This window comes from Syngnathoides biaculeatus, chromosome 10 (assembly GCF_019802595.1).
Source record: "Syngnathoides biaculeatus isolate LvHL_M chromosome 10, ASM1980259v1, whole genome shotgun sequence".
Lineage (NCBI taxonomy): Eukaryota > Metazoa > Chordata > Actinopteri > Syngnathiformes > Syngnathidae > Syngnathoides > Syngnathoides biaculeatus.
The window spans coordinates 8,280,318-8,299,776 of NC_084649.1; the positions used below are offsets into that span (position 1 = coordinate 8,280,318).

General features: G+C 41.8%; 1 protein-coding gene across 18 annotated transcripts in view; it reads right to left on the reverse strand.

The window, feature by feature from the left end:
* The window catches only part of cast (calpastatin), a 47,774-nt gene that overhangs the window by 6,585 nt on the left and 21,730 nt on the right, over positions 1 to 19,459 (reverse strand). For 7 of the 18 annotated variants that reach the window (XM_061832385.1, XM_061832394.1, XM_061832388.1 and 4 more), the window contains exons 3-25: positions 17,546 to 17,668; positions 16,882 to 17,001; positions 16,235 to 16,282; positions 16,053 to 16,154; positions 15,886 to 15,966; positions 14,633 to 14,671; positions 13,706 to 13,792; positions 10,896 to 10,943; positions 10,698 to 10,817; positions 10,036 to 10,146; positions 6,403 to 6,504; positions 6,204 to 6,320; positions 5,941 to 6,015; positions 5,788 to 5,853; positions 5,079 to 5,183; positions 4,880 to 4,996; positions 3,304 to 3,378; positions 2,986 to 3,081; positions 2,659 to 2,763; positions 2,376 to 2,492; positions 2,028 to 2,141; positions 751 to 858; positions 534 to 641 (exon numbers count right to left, since the gene is read on the reverse strand). In XM_061832385.1, the coding sequence (XP_061688369.1) occupies positions 534 to 641; positions 751 to 858; positions 2,028 to 2,141; positions 2,376 to 2,492; positions 2,659 to 2,763; positions 2,986 to 3,081; positions 3,304 to 3,378; positions 4,880 to 4,996; positions 5,079 to 5,183; positions 5,788 to 5,853; positions 5,941 to 6,015; positions 6,204 to 6,320; positions 6,403 to 6,504; positions 10,036 to 10,146; positions 10,698 to 10,817; positions 10,896 to 10,943; positions 13,706 to 13,792; positions 14,633 to 14,671; positions 15,886 to 15,966; positions 16,053 to 16,154; positions 16,235 to 16,282; positions 16,882 to 17,001; positions 17,546 to 17,668 (2,184 nt within the window). The remainder of the gene's footprint in view (positions 1 to 533; positions 642 to 750; positions 859 to 2,027; positions 2,142 to 2,375; positions 2,493 to 2,658; positions 2,764 to 2,985; positions 3,082 to 3,303; positions 3,379 to 4,879; positions 4,997 to 5,078; positions 5,184 to 5,787; positions 5,854 to 5,940; positions 6,016 to 6,203; positions 6,321 to 6,402; positions 6,505 to 10,035; positions 10,147 to 10,697; positions 10,818 to 10,895; positions 10,944 to 13,705; positions 13,793 to 14,632; positions 14,672 to 15,885; positions 15,967 to 16,052; positions 16,155 to 16,234; positions 16,283 to 16,881; positions 17,002 to 17,545; positions 17,669 to 19,459) is intronic. The other 11 variants (XM_061832392.1, XM_061832402.1, XM_061832395.1 and 8 more) reach the window with 2 other exon arrangements.

A 19,459-nucleotide genomic window follows, 5' to 3' on the forward strand; every position in this document is an offset into this window, starting at 1 on the left:
TTGTGCCGTTACTTGTCTCCATGTTTTGACACATTTTTTTTTTGTCTTTCAAATAAGCCGAATGTTAAAGGACCTCTCAAATCCTGTGAACTTTGGCACTTATTCCGTCGATCAAAACAGAAAAATAGTGTTTGCAGAAAAGATTTCCTCAAAATAAACTCTCTAGCAATCTTCTGATGATATATTTTCTTTTCAGATAGATTTAGGTTGACCCACATTTTTCTTGAAAACGACGTGTCAGCTGCCGATGTCAGCAGGAAACCAAGACGGGGTGGCGTCTCGATTTTGGTGATGAAAAATGGCCGATCCAGAGGAAATTATTTCCCCATTTTTTCAAAACAGATAGGTTTGATAAATATAGGGCATCTAAATGCTATAGATGAAGGTAAATCATAACCATGGATGGGTGAAGCTGGAATATAAAGCAATTTAGCTTGAAGATGAAAAACACGTTTGTATCATCACGTTTTGTTGCCTTTGTTTCAGATGAAACCTTTTATTCTCTCAATTACAATTCTTTAGTCAGTGCCCACCTTGACGATGTCTTTGGCGGGGACTGGGGCTGGCTGAGGGGCAGGAGTAATCTCTGTGATCAGAGTTTCTGATAAAGCATCCAGGGCACTGTCTGTGCCTGCAGAATGCTGCGTGGACAAATGATAAAACACTCCCAATAAAAAAAGAAATCAATACAATTCTGACTGTATTAAAGACTTTGCAAATAGTTCAGGCTTTATTTTGTGTTTTTGTTACCTCTGAGGCAGTTGCTGTGGGGGCACAAGCAGCAGATTTCACTGTGGGGGCAGCAGAGGATGAAACGAAGTCTCCTGCTAAGGCATCCAGAGCAAAATCTGCAGAAGCCTGAGGAAGAGAGACATCAACACATTCCTCTCATGTGGATTCTCTCTTCTTTTTTTTTCCCCCAACAATCCTGTAATGTTTAACACATGTAGCAAAGCCCCACCTAATGTGACATTTAGGCCCGAAATTAATAGCACTGCTAATCATTTCTCTAATTGTGAGTAAAGTACAACATGTAACCCTAAAATGTACTGCATTGTAATTACCTGCAACAAATTGTTTTAGTGGCTCCAACCCAACCCAAACCCAACCCAAAGTGAGTCAGCAAAAAAAAAAAAATCCTACCTTTGTATTTGCCTCGAGTCTTTCCTTTTAAAAGCACAAATAATACCTCTAATTTTTTTTTTTTTCCCCACAATATGTCCTATCTTCTTGTGACGCAAATACCATAGCATTTGTTACATCTGACCTCGCATGCTTCTTTCTGGGCTTCCGATGTGTCGCATTAAAAGTCTGCAGTTAGTTAGCCTGCAGCAAGACTTGACAAGGATGAAAAAGTTCGATCTCATTGCCCCCATTCTGGACCATTTGCATCGGCTCCCTTTCAACTTGAAATGCGATTTTAAGGTCCTGTTACTTGAATCCTAAAAAACATTACACAGGTTAGCACGGTCTGTGTGTTCCGTCCGAAAATACATGCTCACAACAGGTTTGTTTTTTGGCCAGAAAGAAGTCTGTAGAGCTGCAATATTCCGTAAAACCCTACCAGCGGATATTAGCGTTGCTATCTCAGTCGAAATGTTTACATTCTGATTTAAAACATACTTCTTCTTTGGCATTTAGTTAAAATACACACAGGCCTTTCTTACTGTCGCTTGTTCTTTGTCCTCCCCCTCATCTCCTCTACAGCTATGTGACTGGGAGAAGTTGCTATGGAGGATTCTGCTCTGACTGACCGGGCCTGGGCCTGAGGCAGAGCCGCTTTCCTGAAGCCGTCTACCCTGCGGCACCCGTTCTCTTTAAAATGGACTCCCATGGCACCTTACTGAACATTGTATAGCATCTTGGCATCCTAATGACTTTTGGAAGGCCCCATACAGCGTGATACTTGTTGCCACTTGCAATCCGTTACCTTCCTTGGTCATCCTGCAGGGAGCCCGAAGCCCTTTGAGACTCTTTTGTGATTAAGGGCTATACAAATAAACTTGACTTGACTTGACTAAACATACATGCTGAGGAGCAGCAGAGGAGGAAACCACGGGAGCCTGGACAGCAGGGACAGCAGAGGAGGTCATGAAATCTCCAGAGAGAAGGTCCAGAGCTTCATTGGTATTCATCTTGGGCTGCGGGGATGAAAAATAAGAGAATTCGATTAAAACTGAGCTCATAAATTCCCCATGCTCATCTCAAAGTATTTTCCAGCTCATTGACCATAAACAAAGACAAGCAAAGCTACTGATTCTCCCCCCAACTTAAAGGGAGGGTAAGGGGGGGGGGGGTGAGTTGTTGAGGTCTCGTGTACAAACAAACTCAATCACCAGCATCAAACATTCAAAGTAATGCAGATCAAGTCTTACCTGAGGTTGAGGAGCAGGCAGCTTTTTGAGTTCCTCCTCATTAAACCTGTATTCTGGTGGGATTGAGTCCTCCCTCTCTCCCACACGCACCCCCTCTTCCTCCTTGTGTTTTTTCTCCTATTAAAATAGTTGACCTCAATTAGTATAATTAGTGCAATATTCATAGAGTAATTCATGTTGACATAGCAACAACTGTTATGGGTGAGGTTTCATGAGCAAACAAAGAAACAGAACTATTGATCACATCAACGAATACTAGAGAGCATAGGTGTGTGTTTCTTACTGTAACAATGTCCTCGGGTCTTAGTTTGGGGGGTTCTGGTGTTGGCTCTGGTGGTGCCAACGTGTCGCCAAGAGCACCAAGAGCATCCAGAGACATGTGGTCACCCTAAGGAGACAACAAGACTGGAACTTCACAATCGGCATCATGACCACCAATATAACAACCCAGAGCAGAGAATCGCAATTATGGTAATGTATTTATGGGGGAAATGTTATGTTTGGTATTCAAGATGATCTCATCACTCTCGGGCTTTCCTTGGGGCGGTAACACAGGAGGAAAATCTAATACCTGCTGAGGGACAACACAGAGTCGAGGGTTAGGAAGTACCTCGGGTGTCGTCCTGGTCACAGGAGGAAGCGATGAGTGAACACCAGACCGTTGAGTTGAAGTCAAAATATCCTGAGCTGATAATATTGTTTTATTCTGGAAACGGAGACAACAACTTTGTGTCAACACCAAATTATTCTCAAATAGTACAATCGGCATCAACTTTTCTGACCAAACTAAGTTTGCCGTCAGTTGCTTTGCAGTTTGACAGCACATTTCTACTACCGTACTTGTGAATGATCACCGATACTCGCCCAGGGACTCGAAAATTGATCAAAGATGAAAGCTCACCCAATAATCACATGACCCACAAATTACCTGTGCCGGGGCAGCTGAGGGGCTGGAGAAATCTCCGGACAAAAGGTCCAAAGCCTCGTTAGTGTTCAAGGTGGGCTGCAAGAAGAACAAAGAAAAAGCAACCTGAAACGTCTTCCCACGTGACATCATGTCAAAGGTCCTCGGGGCTTTGTCTAGATTTGCAGTACACACAAAATGTCAGGGCTATTCATCTTAAATTTCAGGAGGAGGCCAAAATGCACTATGACCTTTGCTGCTGAACTTACTGCCTGCCTGCTTTTCTCAATCTATGAGCTGAAAGTGTAAATTCACAACAGTTGATTTGTTGTTGTTGTCACATTTGAAAACTGTACAGGGGGTGGTCAGTCATGCCCGCAGATATAAAGTTGCGGGTGTGATTAGGGATGAAATCCCAAGACCTTAAAATAACTTACTGAGTTGTTATACCAGAGTATGTAGTTGTTACCTAATACCATAATGATAATTTATTGACACTGCACAGACTGAGACAGACATTTTTAAAGAGGTCAATAGACATTCAATTTCAAAACTAAATATTCATGTAATCAAATCATTTTATTTCATCAAGATGTATAGTGATAGTCTCGCGTAATTTACGGCACTGTCTATTGTTAATCCATTGATGAAAGATAGCAGGAGATGAGCTATATCAGGGGTCACTAACGTGGTGCCCACGGGCGCATAGTAGTCTGCAAGGACAATTTAAGGCGCCCGCAAGGCATGTTCTAAAAATACCACAGCTTTAAATTTGGAATCTGACTTGCTTATGTTATTTAAATTTTTTAAATACCAGTAATGTCACATCATACAAGAAATTAAAACGAAAATATTTTATGTATGTATAGTGAACGATGACTTAAGTTTGCAGCAAACAAGTCATGCAGCCCTTCGTACAAACAGTTCTCACGAAGTAGCCCTCAGCCTCAAAAAGGTTGATGACCCTGGATCTATATCTTTGTAAAGCATCTAGAGGGAAAACATTTTCAACTTGAAGATACCGATTCGCCCCGGTACCACAGGGGAAAATGACCATTCGTATTTAGATATATGGACAGACTATTCTAACGTTAGAACTTAGATCAAGTCAAAGTAAATCACATACATCTCATACTTATTAGTGTTATGAGGCTGAAACATTATATTATCATTGTTTTCAGTGCAACTCGGGGTGCCCAGATCCCCCCCCCAAAAAAAAAAAATTAACATTAAGCTCCATCGGTCAGTATATGGTGTTTGTACTGCTGAATAATTGCTAGGTGTCGTCTTGATCGCACCATACCAAAATGTGAACAGGATAATGACATTTAAATACCAATTTGCATTGAGCCACTTGAAAAAGTGGCGGCCCATTCATGGATCAAACTCGTGTTTTTAAGTTTCCATTCAGAGAACAGCAAGTTGTGGGTAAATTTCTGAACATTGAACAGTTGGACAGTCACAAGGTCAAATTAAGTTCACCTGTAAAGGTTATCGTATATTTTAGGTACATCCTGAAATTTCACCTGACAGTCAAATTTTTGGGCAAGTAATTTCTAAATGGTTATCATCTTTAACACTGCGGCTGATCCAATCTCACCTGAGGTTTAGGGGCAGGCAGATTTTTGAGTTCCTCCTCATTAAACCTGTATTCTGGTGGGATTGAGTCCTCCCTTTCTCCTACACGCACAGCCTCATCCTCCTCGTGTTTTTCCTCCTGTTACACAGAAAGAAGGGAACTGAGTGTCATGTCTATTGATTAATGACCACTGTGAATATCGTGACTTTGGGGATCCTACAGCAACGATATCTTGGGGTCTGAGCTTGGCGGGTACAGGTTTTGGCGCTTCCACCGGCAGAGTGTCACTCAGAGCGCTGAGTGCATCTAGAGGCAAGGAGCCACCCTGAGAAGAGAACAAGCGATGAAGCAACAACATTCACTTGGCTTTGTGGGGTTGCCGTATATCAGGAACGTCTAATTAATTTTTGTCACATTGTAGATACGGTTTCCCTCAGAGGGCCGTTAACCTGAAACCATAAAAATCTTTAATTGCCTCATCATATTCACACATTCAATTTATGAACTAGTTTTGGAATCAGAAATGAAGGGTCATGGGTTTTTCCAGTATTGTTGATGTTCGGTAACAGAAAAATGCTTGCAATATCTCAACAGTATCATATTTGATATGACAATTTTAAATTTTGGTAGAGATTTTAACAATAATCATGGAATTTGACACGTGATTTTCCTTTGCGGGCCACATCAAATCATGTGGTGGGCCGGATCTGGCTCCCGGACCTTGAGTTTGACACCAGTGCCGTATTTCATCTGGAAGGACTTTGAATCAAATGGTTGAAGGTTCAAAAGACCAAAATATGGAATTAGTGAGTGTCTTGATAAATTTAGTCTTTTAGCAGCCCTGTCAGAGATTATGGAGTATTAATGAAAAATAAAAATAAAACTCAACTCATCTTATGAAATGAAGAAAACAAAATCACATTTCTCACCTGAGAAGGCTTGGGTGGAGCAGGACACACAGAGACAGTTGGCGCAAAAGCAGGAACCTCAGCTTTCTACAGCAACAGTGGAAAACAAACACCGTAGCAATTACTGCATGTTTCTTTGTCTCTGCTATTTTCTGTAAGAATTCAGCAATGCACCTGCGCCGGAGCAACTGAGGAGGTCAGGAAGTCTCCGGAAAGAAGGTCCAGGGCCTCATTAGTGTTCAAGGTGGGCTGTGTCAAGCACAATGAATGAGAACTTGTTTGGAATAGTGGCATTGTCATTTGCTTTTTCTATAAGCCAAAGGGGAGGGGGGAATTGATTGAAATCGGAAATCAGATTATTGTGGGGGGAAAAAAAAAAATCTGGCATATTTTATTTAAAGGCGATATGGCCAAACTGTACAGTCACGGAGCCTAACCTGGGGTTTCGGAGCAGGCAGTTTCTTGAGTTCCTCCTCATTAAACCGGTACTCTGGCGCAATTGAGTCGTCCCGCTCCCCGACACGGACGGCGTCTTCCTCCTTGTGTTTATCCTCCTACAAAGTCAAGATGTAATTTGGGATTATGAGAAGTCACGCCGGTTGCTTATGGAGATGAGTCAATGAGATGTTTCCCTACCGAGACGATGTCCTCACGTCTGAGTTTTGGCTCTGGTTTGGGTTCTGGTGCTGCCAGCATGTCACCGAGAGCGCTGAGAGCACCAAGAGACATGGAGCCACCCTGAGGAGACAATTAGGGATGGGATTTCAAACGAGAAAGGATTGTTCTGAGACCAGTGTACACAATCTGTCCGGAAAGATCATCAGATAACCTGTGACGAATTATCCAATTTTACCTAGCTGAAGTAAAAAAAACTCTTAGTTATTAATTATTACAAATAAGGCATCTTTGTTAATACAATACCATGATGGGTAGTGACAGGCAGAAAAATTAAATGCTCTTCCACTAGATGGCAGAAGGTACAATAAACGTGTCTCCACATGCAGTTCGTAAAAATTGAATAAATCCTAGAGAATGGTAATAATAACAATAATAGAAATGCAATAAATCAGATTTGTTTAAAAGAAAAGGCTCAGATTAGCAGAGCTACGAATGTGAAAAATGAGATTATGTTTACAGCCGGTTCCCTCATCTAACGCAAGGGGTTAAATTCCCAAAAATATCCGCTCCAAGGGAAAACCGTGTAGTTGGATTTTTTTTTAACCCATCTTTTATTTTTTCATTCATTATATATATATATGTTTTGTTTACAGGATCAGTTTTTTTCATTTACAGTATGTTTTTTTATTATAGTATCTTTTTTTCATTTCTTATATAATGTTTTAAGGCTCTTAAATCCCTAACCACATAACTTTTATTAAACTTTTCTCAGAAAGGAATTAACATTTTCACACATTTCTCTCGTTTAAACGCTCTCAAAGTTCAAACCTTCATAGATTTTATATATATATATATATATATATATATATATATATATATATATATATATATATATACACACACACACACACACACTACTGTATTCTAGAATGAAACTAAAGATCAAAACCTGTTTGGGGCCAAAACATTTGAAAAATAAATATATAAACGTCCCTCCATCGATTTGCTTCCACTTTATAAACTTTTTCCTATAGAAAGAAACAATTGGGAGTTTTTAGAAATGTAAAAACAAATATTGTAATGATCAGTTTATGAGGTTGGGCACACAATTAATAGCGACTCTGCCATATTTTACAGCTCCTCTCCTGGTTGGCGCTCCTTTTTCTTCTGGGTGAGAATATTCTTATAAACAGACATGCCAGCTACGGTTATGTTTGAGAACTGAAACCACAACGTTTTGTGCGTGGTGCGCCGAAACGCCGCCAGGTCCCCTGGCAGCCCCTGGTACTTAAGGCGGTGGAGCTACAATAAGTAGATCAAAGCAATCTGTTTTGATTCCAAATTTATACTACTATTTGAAAGTCTTCAGCCTTTGTCAACATGTTCCATGGCTCCATCAATTACAATAGTAAGTAACGCTATATCGTATGTATGTGAGCACATGTGTATAATATACTGGACGCTGTGACATTTGGACTTGCATTTTTTCGGCAAATGGTTCCATAATTCCAAGACGTCGTGAAACGGGAAATATCCCAGCGTGTTTTTGTCCCCAAATGAAAACACTGTGTGGGATGATGGATGGACCCCTGAGAATGATTGACACCTCCCTTTTGACCAATCAGTGAGCATAATTTTCTGAACTCCGAGCCGCTATGCTTTACTCACAAAGAATGAGAGCACATTGTTACTTTAAGCCTCTGAATTGCGAGTGTATAGTCTTGCTTGTATCCGATTCCGAAATATGGTGTTTCGATGTGGCTGGGTAACGTGGAAACGAGCGCTATCCAGAGAGATTACTGGGAGGATATCTGGTGCGCTTTCCCTTTCCAAAGCGTAATTTAGATAAATGAAAACGGTGGATTAAGGCTCCTGGCCGACCTCACGACCAACTGAAACGTATCGAAGAAAAATCCGCACAAAGTCGTCTGTTTCAAGGTACACTATTCACTTAGTCGGTGTAACACCTATAGAGAGGAAGGAGGAAGCTCACGTGAATACAAATATTTTGGACCTACATTTACGTGTACAGTACGTACGTTCAGACCGATAGCGGACATGCATACTGCCATAATTTATGTAAATTAATTATCCACTATGAACATAGATATTTCAAATCAACATTTTTATGTAGCGTAAAAATGCAAACTTACCCTGCTTTGCATGAACAATAGGCATTAGAAATCTTACCGCATTCGATGTGCAACATTAGTTTATGAGGTGGTTGAGTGTTTCGCATGGACGTACGACCAACACATTGCAGAAAGTTTGACTGGCGTTCCCGTTTGGGAAACCTTGACATTATGAATATATCCCTGTTGAAAGTAATTCAGGCCTTTCTGTACACTCTGTCGATATTTATGAAACCATGGGCAGAAAGGAAACAGAAATACTATGGGGAATTTGCTCTAATGAATCGCTCATAACATGCTTCAGCCACACTGCGTCCGCCATTTTGATCAGTAGCTTGGGGTGCATAACAATAGTATCTAAGTAGGCGTGGCTTGGATGGCACGGAGCTATGGATTGTGTTTGAAATACATTTTGTCACATTGAGCTTTTAAGACAACACGTCTTTGTTGAGACGTCATGCTGCAACGCAAAATCTTCCTCCATCATCGTGGTGGCATTAGGATATGGAACTTGTAACTCCATTAATGCCACTCAATTTCTGTGACTGAAACTTATCTTCATGCATATGAGCGCCGTATTTCAAAAGTGCACACGCTTGTGCACCCACTATCTCTGCTTGGCTTAGAGACCACTTACACATCATGGAAGTTTTTTTTTCCCCCCCTCATAACTGGGGCACCCGTATGCACCCTCTTTTTTCCACCCCATCACCTGCCCTGAGTACCGCGACCGCTACAGTAAGTGTAACAGCGAAGACATGTAAAGTGAACTGCAGTATAGCGAGGGAATATTGTACTTTTTTTTTTTTTTGTAGTGCACAAACACACACAGCATCACAGCAAATTGACATGTTTTGCACACGCACACGCGTACACATTATCTGTGGTAGAAAGATGCATACCTGTCAAGTCGTACGGTTTAGCCGTAGTTCATACGGATTTTGTGGTGACTCTTACGAATGCTGCCCTATATCACAAATCATACGGATTCTGACAGCATTATTGCAATGCAAAGTCATTATGGATGGATGCTGTAATTTCGAGGTGAAGGGTTAGCATTTAGAGTTGGCGAAGAAAGTTACACACGAGTACAATTCTGAACACAGTAATGACACTAAATGGACTTTAACTTCAGATATTATCATTATGGAGAGCTACAATAAAAACCATTGAAAAACGTTGTGGTTTTTTCCCCTCCGTTATTTTGACATATAATTCGCTTCGGTATGTTATAAGGATTTATACGGGTTGGCGCTCTGAAAAGTTGACAGTTATGAAGATGTGGCAATAGAAAAAGAAGGAGTTTCTTTCGGCTTGTCCCGTTAGGGGTTGCCACAGCGTGTCATCTCAGATGAACGCTCATATTTGTTTGGCACAGTTTGTTTGGCACAGTGGCCTTGCTGACGCAACCCCTCTCGGGGCAATAAAGTTGCTTTATTATTCTTACATGGAAAATAGTGAAAAACGTACTGTAGAAGTAACACAATGAGTGCATGGAATAGAATGAATGTCCACTGACCTCATTGGTTTGAGGCTTTGTGTCCAGGCCAGACTCCAGAGAAAAAACACAAGAGGCTTTGTCCATCTTAGTTTCTATTTCGGCAGGGGGAGGAGCCACGCACACACCTTTCTACAAAACAGAAAACAAAACGTGACATGTTAACAATTGTGGCAAGCATTATACTTGAATGATTAAAAGACACACACACACAGAAGCATGGATTATGAGCAAAGTGACAATGGATTCATCTCTATTTAAAAAGTGGCAACTGGTTTGTAATTACTGCCACCAACAGGAATGGAGTGGAATAGTGTCAACCACCATTTGAAACTGTTCAAATTTATAGAAAGACTTTTTTTTTTCATTGATCACTTTTATTAACATCTGAATAGATTTACTGACAGCTCATAAAGAGATTAGCACTTCATGGCTGTGTCGTGCTCCAGATCACTTATTTCAAGTAAGACAGTGCCCAGGACAGCAACACCAACTATGCTCAACCACGTACTGTACGTACAACAACATCTACATAGTCATTTTCAGTTTAATGTTCCTGCGACATATTAATGTATTATTAAACAGAATACATTTGTATGCAAAGTGGTGCATTGACTTTCCTTCGCGTAAAAAACAAACAGATTTGGATTATCTGGAATAATACGATCGCAGTGCTGTTGCACCTTCAGAGGAGCAGCAGGAATTCCAGCTGTCAACGAAAAGTTATCAACTTCCATCTTGGCTTTTTTATCAGCTGGTGGACGGACCGCTACAGAAAGCTCAGGTGCAGGGACGTCAACTTTCTGCAAACGCAACCGACAAGAGGGGATGAAGATGCAGAACAAGAGATGCAAAGCATGAATCTGAACATGTTTCTTTACCTTCACAAGTGGCGGTGGAACGTAACACGGGGCAGTGGTGTCTTTTTTCTGAGGATAAGAAAAGGTCATGCTGTTACGCCTTCCTACGTGCTCGAGGACAGTTAAACCACTTCAGTCGCTTTATTATCACTAGCGGGAACACAATGCACGTTCATATTGGCTCTAATTCACATCCAAGCACTCCACAGACATATTCCAAACATGTCTCTGTCCATTGTTCAAGCCGCTCATCCTCACAAGGAGTGCTGCTCGTGCTAAAAATATTCCTTTACTCTTTCATCTGAAAGCTTCTTTTGTTCCTTTCCTCTTTCATATTTGATGATGTCACAATTGCCAATCACCAGATAGTCCCAAACTCAGGCTCAGCGATGTTACTGTACAACAACAATCAAAACAAAACAATTGACATGTACAGTACAGAACGCTATGGAATATGACGTTTTGATATGTATTTGGAAAAAAGGTACGTTCACTCTACTTTCAGCAACTGCTTGTCTACAAATAGCTGGGTCTTCTGCCTGCCCATCCATCAAGTGTGAAATCAAAACAACCTAATAAATCTTCTGTGACTGGTTACCTAATTCTCAAAATGTTAGTGAGTGAGGCATTAAAAATTTTGCTGGATTATGATGTAACAGCGAGCCTAATTTACAGTGAAGAAAGTAAGTATTTGAACACCCTGCTGTATTGCAGGTTCTCCCACTTAGAAATCATGGAGGGGTCTGAAACTTTCATCGTAGGTGCATGTCCACTGTGAGAGAGATAATGAGAAATGAAAAATCCAGAAATCACAATGTATGACTTTTTTTAACAATTTATTTGTGTGATGCAGGTGCAAATAAGTATTTGAACACCTCTGAAAACCAATGTTAATATTTGGTATAGTCACCTTTGTTTGCAATTACAGATGTAAAACGTTTCCTGTAGTTGTTCACCAGGTTTGCACACACTGCAGGAGGGATTTTGGCCCACTCCTCCACACAGATATTCTCTCGATCAGACAGGTTTGTGGGCTGTCACTGAGAAAGACGGAGTTTCAGCTCCCTCCAAAGATTTTCCGTTGGGTTTAAGTATGGAGCCTGGCTTGGCCACGCCAGAATCTTGATATGCTTCTTGTGGAGCTACTCCTTAGTTTTCCTGGGTGTGTGCTTCGGTTCATTGTCATGTTGAAAGACCCAGCCACGACCAATCTTCAATGCTCTTTATGACCAAAAAGTTCAATTTTCATTTTGGTCTCATCTGACCACAAAACTTTCTCCCATGACTCCTCTGTATCATCCAAATGGTCATTGGCAAACTTAAGACGGGCCTTGACATGTGCCGGTTTAAGCAGGGGAACCTTCCGTGCCATGCACAATTTCAAACCTTGACGTCTTAGTGTATTACCAACAGTCACCTTGGAAACGGTGGTCCCAGCTTTTTTCAGGTCATTGACCAAGTCCTGTCGTGTCGTCCTGGGCTGATTCCTCACCTTTCTAAGGATAAATGAAACCCCACGAGGTGATATCTTGGATGGGGCTCCACTCCAATTGAGATTGACCGTCTAGTTTAGCTTTTTCCATTTTTCTAATGATCGCTCTAACAGTGGACCTTTTTTCACCAACCTACTTGGCAATTTTTCCGTAGCCCTTTCCAGCCGTGTGGAGTTGTACAATTTTGTCTCTGGTGTCTTTGGACAGCTCTTTGGTGTTGGCCATGTCACAAGTTTGAGTCTTACTGATTGTATGGGGTGGACAGGTGTCTTTATGCAGCTAACGACCTCAGACAGGTGCATCTGATTCAGGATAATACATGGAGTGGAGGTGGACTTTTAAAGGGAGACTAACAGGTCTTTGAGGGTCAGAATTCTAGCTGACCAACAGGTGTTGAAGTACTTATTTGCAGCTGTGTCACACAAATCAATCGTTTAAAAAAAAAAAAAAAAAAAAAAAACATACATTGTGATTTTTGGATTTTTCTTTTTAGATTATCTCTCTCACAGCGGACATGCACCTATGATGAAAATTTCACACCCCTCCATGATTTCTAAGTGGGTGAACTTGCAATACAGCAGGGTGTTCAAATACTCATTTTCTTCACTGTATATCACCTTCCTGTATAGAGTTGCTCGACCCATGACTTGAAAGCAAGCCTGGGTGAAGCGTCACCACTTCCAAGCAAGGGCAACTTTATGAAACGCTACAGTACGTTAAAGCTAAAAGGTAAACTGAGCTGCACTGAGTGTTGCTGGATGTCAAGATGAGCATTACTCAACTGTGGTTTCAGGTTCTGATAAGCACACTGGCAGATCCTGTACTCCAATATTAGTTTTTGTTGATGTGTCCGCTACATACTGTACATCACATGCATAGATCCGCGTAATTCAGTGGCTGAATGACAATGTGCTGCCTCTACGAGTGAATATAAGTCAACACTGTCTTTGTGCAAGTTACAGTTGATACTCGTTTTGTGGGACCCTTGTCTTTACCAAGGAAGGCACCCTTTAGGGCTGCCTCTCATCATCATGGAAATAAAAATCAGACTCTGCATGGGCCCCACAGGGATAGCGTCGGAGCTGGGAGTGGATTGTTTCCACCAGACAGGACATCCCACTCAAAAACAAGCAATTTTAAAGTGTGTTAAAAGTTAATGTTAAATATACTGTGATCCTTTAATCCTTGGGTTACTTTGACAAAGCGTGTCAGAGAAAAGATAAATACTTGGGAACTGTTTGGAATTGTCAGAAAAAAATGCATATGTCTGCTAAAGCAATGTTCTGAGCATCGTGCAACATTCCTAAGTGCAGTGCGACATGCCATAAAGACTCTGACCTCCTGCATTTTGGGCGCAGTTGGAACAGTTGATGTCATGAAACCCGCTGAAAGGGAATCCAAGGCCTCATCTGTGCTCAGTGGTTTCTGAGGAGAAATACACAGTAACCGTTATCCAAGTATACATTTTCTCGAGCGAATAATGCTGAGGTGCTTTTTATTCTCCACTAGGGGGCATTTGTAGCAACACGCAAACAAAAGAACACAACTCTAACCAGACAGATCAGCAGTGAAGAAAAAGTACAGACACACCCATCAAACTCCATCAAGAGGCAAAGCAGTCTCAGGAAAAAAAAATACCTGGAATTACACATGTAACACAAAACTGCTTTACCACACACGATCAAAACACCAAACCTTTAAAATCACAGAACCCACACTGCTGAAAGAAAAGGAGTGGTTCAGATCATGAGACTGAAGGAAGGATTGTCTTGCAACACAAAATGACAAAGTGGGAGTGTGCTCAATTGGAAACAAGGGGACGGCAATGGCCACCAGTAGTGAGTGGACGGGTGACGGAAAGGCTCAAGTTGGTGGTTTTGTGTATATGGCGGAAAGGTGTGTATGTGTGTGTGTAAGTGAAAACACTCCACACTATATACGTACGAGTATTCGGTTTAACATCCGGCCTTCACAATTATAGGGCAGGAAATTTAAGAATTACGAGACATTTGTTGAGGAATTATGATCCAAAAGGGGTGGAGGTCAACCCCTGATTGATTGATACATTGATTAGGATGTGTTTCTTATTAATTTTGTCCACTTGTGGATGTGGGGCAAGAGCCAACAAGATCCAGGAGGGAAGGGGAGTAAAGAGAAATGCAACACAATGCCACAATCCTCATGCTCGGGTGTTTGACTGGGTCTACCCATAAAATTATGTATAAAGTCCTGCGTTTGTATGCATGTATGACGGAAGACACTTACAGGAACATCCTTAGGTATGGCATCTGCAGGAAGTGGAGCCTAAAATTAAATAAACAAATGATCAGTCCATAGAAACAAACTTTTTTTTATTCTTATTATTTTTGTTGATACTAAATCAAATGGTTTTAATTTGATAATCTGGTGTAATGAGCATTGTTTTTTTTTTCCCCCAGTACTACCAGTGTGTCTCAATAAATTACAATGAGAAGAAATGGGAAGAAATCATTTTAAAAAAATCATTTATTGTATATTCACTACACCCTATGAAATCTTTAATGTTGTTTTTGACAAGTTTGATGATTAGCATTTACAGCTAGGGAAAACCCCAAATTCACCCTCTCAAAAAATGTATTAAGATTTTGAAAGTTGTTTTTAATCCATACATGACTACTGTATTTTCTGCACCATAAGGCGCACCTACAAGCCTTTAATTTTCTCAAAAGCCGACTGCTCCTTATAATGTGGTGCACATTATATATGAAAAAAGTTTTAAAATAGGCCATTCATTGAAGGGGCGCCTTATAATGCGATGAGTCTTATAGTGCGGAAAATACGCTAATTACAAAGCAATTCTAAATTGTATTTAGATTTATTACAATTATTTTCCATCCATCCATCTATTTTCTTACGAGGGTTGCGGGAGTGCTGGAACCTACCCCAGCTGTCAACGGGCAGTAGGCAGGCTACACCCTTAAATGGTTGCCAGCCAATTGCAGGGCACATAGAGGCAAACAGTTGCACTCACATCACACCTGGGGCAATTTAGGGTGTCCAATTAATGTTGGATGTTTTGGGGATGTGGGAGGAAACTAGAGTGCTTTGAGAAAACCCACGGAGGGATGGGGAGAACGTGCAAACTCTACACAGGTGGGTCTGGGATAGAACCCGGGACCTCAGAACTGTGAGGCCAATGCTTTCCAGCTGATCCACTGTGTTATTATTACTTTATTATTATTTATTTAGAATTATTTTCCAATAAGTTGAAATTTTTCTATAATGTTCTAATTTAATGAGATGCACCTGTACCATGTGATTTGTGCTCATGCATGCATGCATGTTTATCAAATAAACTGGCGATCGTTTGGTTTAAAGATGGTCAGAAGATAAGCAGGCATGACTGTTGATCTGATAAAATCTCACCCTCTGTGCACTAGACACTTGTCCTACAATGTAGTAATAAAAAAAAAAACTCAAACTCAGTTCTCTGAAGGTGAACCAGTGGTAAATTTAGAAGCATTATACGTTGGACTGACCATATTTTCAAATCTGTAACCTGGAGGCAGCGTGTCGTCTCTTTCCCCGCACTTGCGAGCCTTCTCGGATGTGACGTCATGCTGCGACACGTGCAACACGCAGTTACTCACACCAGTGCCATGCAGTGTTATCGCACATCTCAGCTTTTTACAGAAACGTGGTTTACCTCTTTGACCTCAGGCCCAGTGTACGTAGGTTGTTTAGGAGTGAGTGGATCAACTGGTGGCAGAATACTGGCCAGGGCATCAAATGGATCTGCTGCAGGGGGCTGAACATATCGCACAATTGAGCACACTGAAGCAAGCCAGAGACGACCATGCGTTCCAGAGCAGTTGAATGCCTCTTCACCTCTTTGGCCCCGATTGTTTCTACTGGGGGACTAACTTCCACTTGCACCTGCAAACAAGAATCTAAATCAATGCATAGACCTGTAAATAATAAACATACTGTAAATTAATGCCGCTTAATCTCTGCTTCATCTTTGTGATTGCAGCATTTGTATCCATCTCTCATAATTGATGAGTCAGGCACTACCTCAGACTACTACCATAAAATCCTGCCTGGCAACAGTACACGGCATATATTACAGTGTCATCGTATCCCGTCTTTTACGATCAACGTGCCAATCGTGTCAAAGAAATGCTACTGGATACAACCGTTACCATGACCTGAGCTTTGATTGGAGCAATATTGTGAGTTGAAAGAAGAAGAAAAAAAAAAGTGTGATTCAGTGGCAAAGCCAGGGGCCTTGACCCAAGGGTGTCCACAGTCCACCCAGATGGCAACCGCCCTAGTGTGCCACCAATTTTTGGGCCATTTCTAAAGAAGCAAAAGACATCAAGGTAGAATGGGAATAAGCTCCATTGGTTTTCAAGTGGCATAAAGTTAACTCAGGACCACCCACCCTCCATCGACGCCTCTGATGGGAGCCATAACTGCAATGAACCCCATGACACACGAGAGTTGGCACGCTGACCAGAAATGGACAAGTATACCTTGGCTGTGTTTTTTGGTGAGCCTTTAGATGTCGACATGGCAGCATTAGCCGCTGCTGCCGTGGTTGCCGCCGTTCCGGTAGCAGCAGTGGAAGACTTTATAGTGGAGACAGGTGCTGTCTACAGACCAAACCATACCAATTACTTAAAAACACACATCCAGTCAAATGATCCAAAAGGGAAAAAAAAATTACAGAATAACGGTGGACACATAAAGCAACAAATGCACCCATCCATCACCCACTGAGCTCCAGCATGAAAGAGTTACCGTCGGCATAATTTTGGGACTCCCCCTCGTCCCAGACAATATCATGTTGACAACAGTTGACCCAGCAGATGACATGTCAATAACAGTGGCTTTGGTGTTAGTCTACAAACCAAAGAGCAAGTGTTTAATGGAAACCATGGGGTTATTTGTGTAGGCAACTCATAAGCTTGCAGGCCAAACGTGAAGCCAAAGGAGTCAGCAATGTGCTGTGGCAAACACTGGTACACAGGTGAAAGGTCAGGATGTGGAGATAGTGGAGGCAACACACACGTCAAGAAGAAGCCAGTAAATGACATCCAGATGAGCGAGCAACACCAGAAGAAGAAAGCAGGAAGTTGTGGACACACTGAGGCTACAGCCCTCCGCTGGCCACGTTATCACCTAATATCAGTCTACCTCAAGTTTCGATTTAGCAACCCCCTGTCCTGTTGTCCTGATGGAAGTACTTGCAGTGGTGCCACTTTTTTCTGTGGTAACTCCACCGGGCTTTGAAGCCATTGTGGATCCTGATGATGCCTTCTGAAAAGCACCAGGAGTGAAGACGTCCATCATCTGGCCTCGATTACGTCTTGCTGAATACTCATGACAGAAAAATACTCATGGGCTCAATTCACGGTGTATGGCCTGAGATGTGGCAGTGCACGTATATTGTAGAAAAACTTTCGTCTTCATTAAAGAAGAAATCCAGTGCTTTGCATGAACAGTGTTTGCAAGAAGGTCACATAATATGTACCCTATTTTGACAATGTGATGCTAAATCCTCTCTTATTTAATTGTGTTTTGAGAAGCTTTTTATGGACAACAACGAATTTTCAGGGGCACTGCCTTTATCACGAGTCACATGATGTACGTGGGCGAACGTGACATGTACTGTGCTGTTCCAAACGTTCGATTATATGGGACACCATTTATGCCCAGTGCTGATTTCTCGGATTTATCCTCCTCTGATGAAGAAATATCAGTATCGGTTGATCGGGAAGACGGAGGAATACTTTCATACAGATTTGACCCTGTGGCCGTAATTAATGTTGAATATTCGAATGGTTCTTTGGGCGGAATTACGCAGAGTCTGACTACTAGGAGGCCTACGCGCGACATAAGTTTGTAAACAAAGGCCCCCGGGAGCTCCGGGCTGCCAGCCACGGAAGGTTCTTCGGACGGGAATGACGCGGAGTCTGACGAGCCAGCTCTGGCAGCAGCCGCGATCTGAGCTTTCAGGCGGCAGAGGCCTTTAGCCGAGGTTCAGTGGTGGCGGAGGCCTTTAGCTTAGCTGTGGCGTCCGGGGCTAATGGCCTCCGCCGCCTGGAACGTCGGCTCGCGGCCGGCGGCGGAGCTTACTCGTCAGACTCCGCGTCATTCCCATCCGAACAACGATCTGCGCCTGCCGGCCCAGACCTCCCGGCCTCCGAGTAGTCAGACTCAGTGTCATTCTGCCCGAAGAACCATCCGAATATTTAACATTAATTACAGCCACAGGTTCAAATCTGTATCTCTGTCTTCCCAATCAACCGATACTGCTATTTCTTCATCAGATGAGGATAAATCTGAGAAATCAGCGCTGGGCATAATGGTGTCCCATGTAATCCAATGTATGGAAAGGCACGTTACACATTACATACGCCCACGTAGATCATGTGACTCGCGAAAATGGCAGCGCCGCTGAAAGTTCGCAATTGTCGATAAAAATCTTCTCAAAACACTATTAAATGAGAGAGGATTTAACATCACATTGTCCAAATAGGGTACATATTACATGACCTATTGGATACACTGTTAATGCAAGCACTGGATTTCCCCTTTAAAGTGCTGACTGACTGAGAGACAAGACAGACATGCAGTATTCTAGCAAAGCAGGTGATCTGAGGTCACCACTCAGTTGACATTCACGGCGACTTGTCATCCAAAGGATTTTATATATTCTATTGTATTTTTAAAGTATCTCCAAATTCACTTTTAACAGTATGTAAGGATAACAATGACCTCATGCTTGCAAAATAAACGCCGGGCGTAAAATGACCTGAAAAGGCATTAAAGGATGATGCAAATGTCAGCGTCGCTTATATCTTAAAGTAAATGATGGCTTAACCATGTATATAAATAACTTGCTATGACATAGCTATAGTTATATCTGCTATGTTTACAACAGGAATTCATATGAATTTAAACCTCTACTGTCAATGCAACATAGACGAGACACACAGGGACTTTACATGAACCAAAACAGGACTGAATACTGTTGCGAAAACACTTTGAGCCAGTCATTCAACAAACTCATCCAAAGAAACACAATACAAAGTGAATGCTAACGCA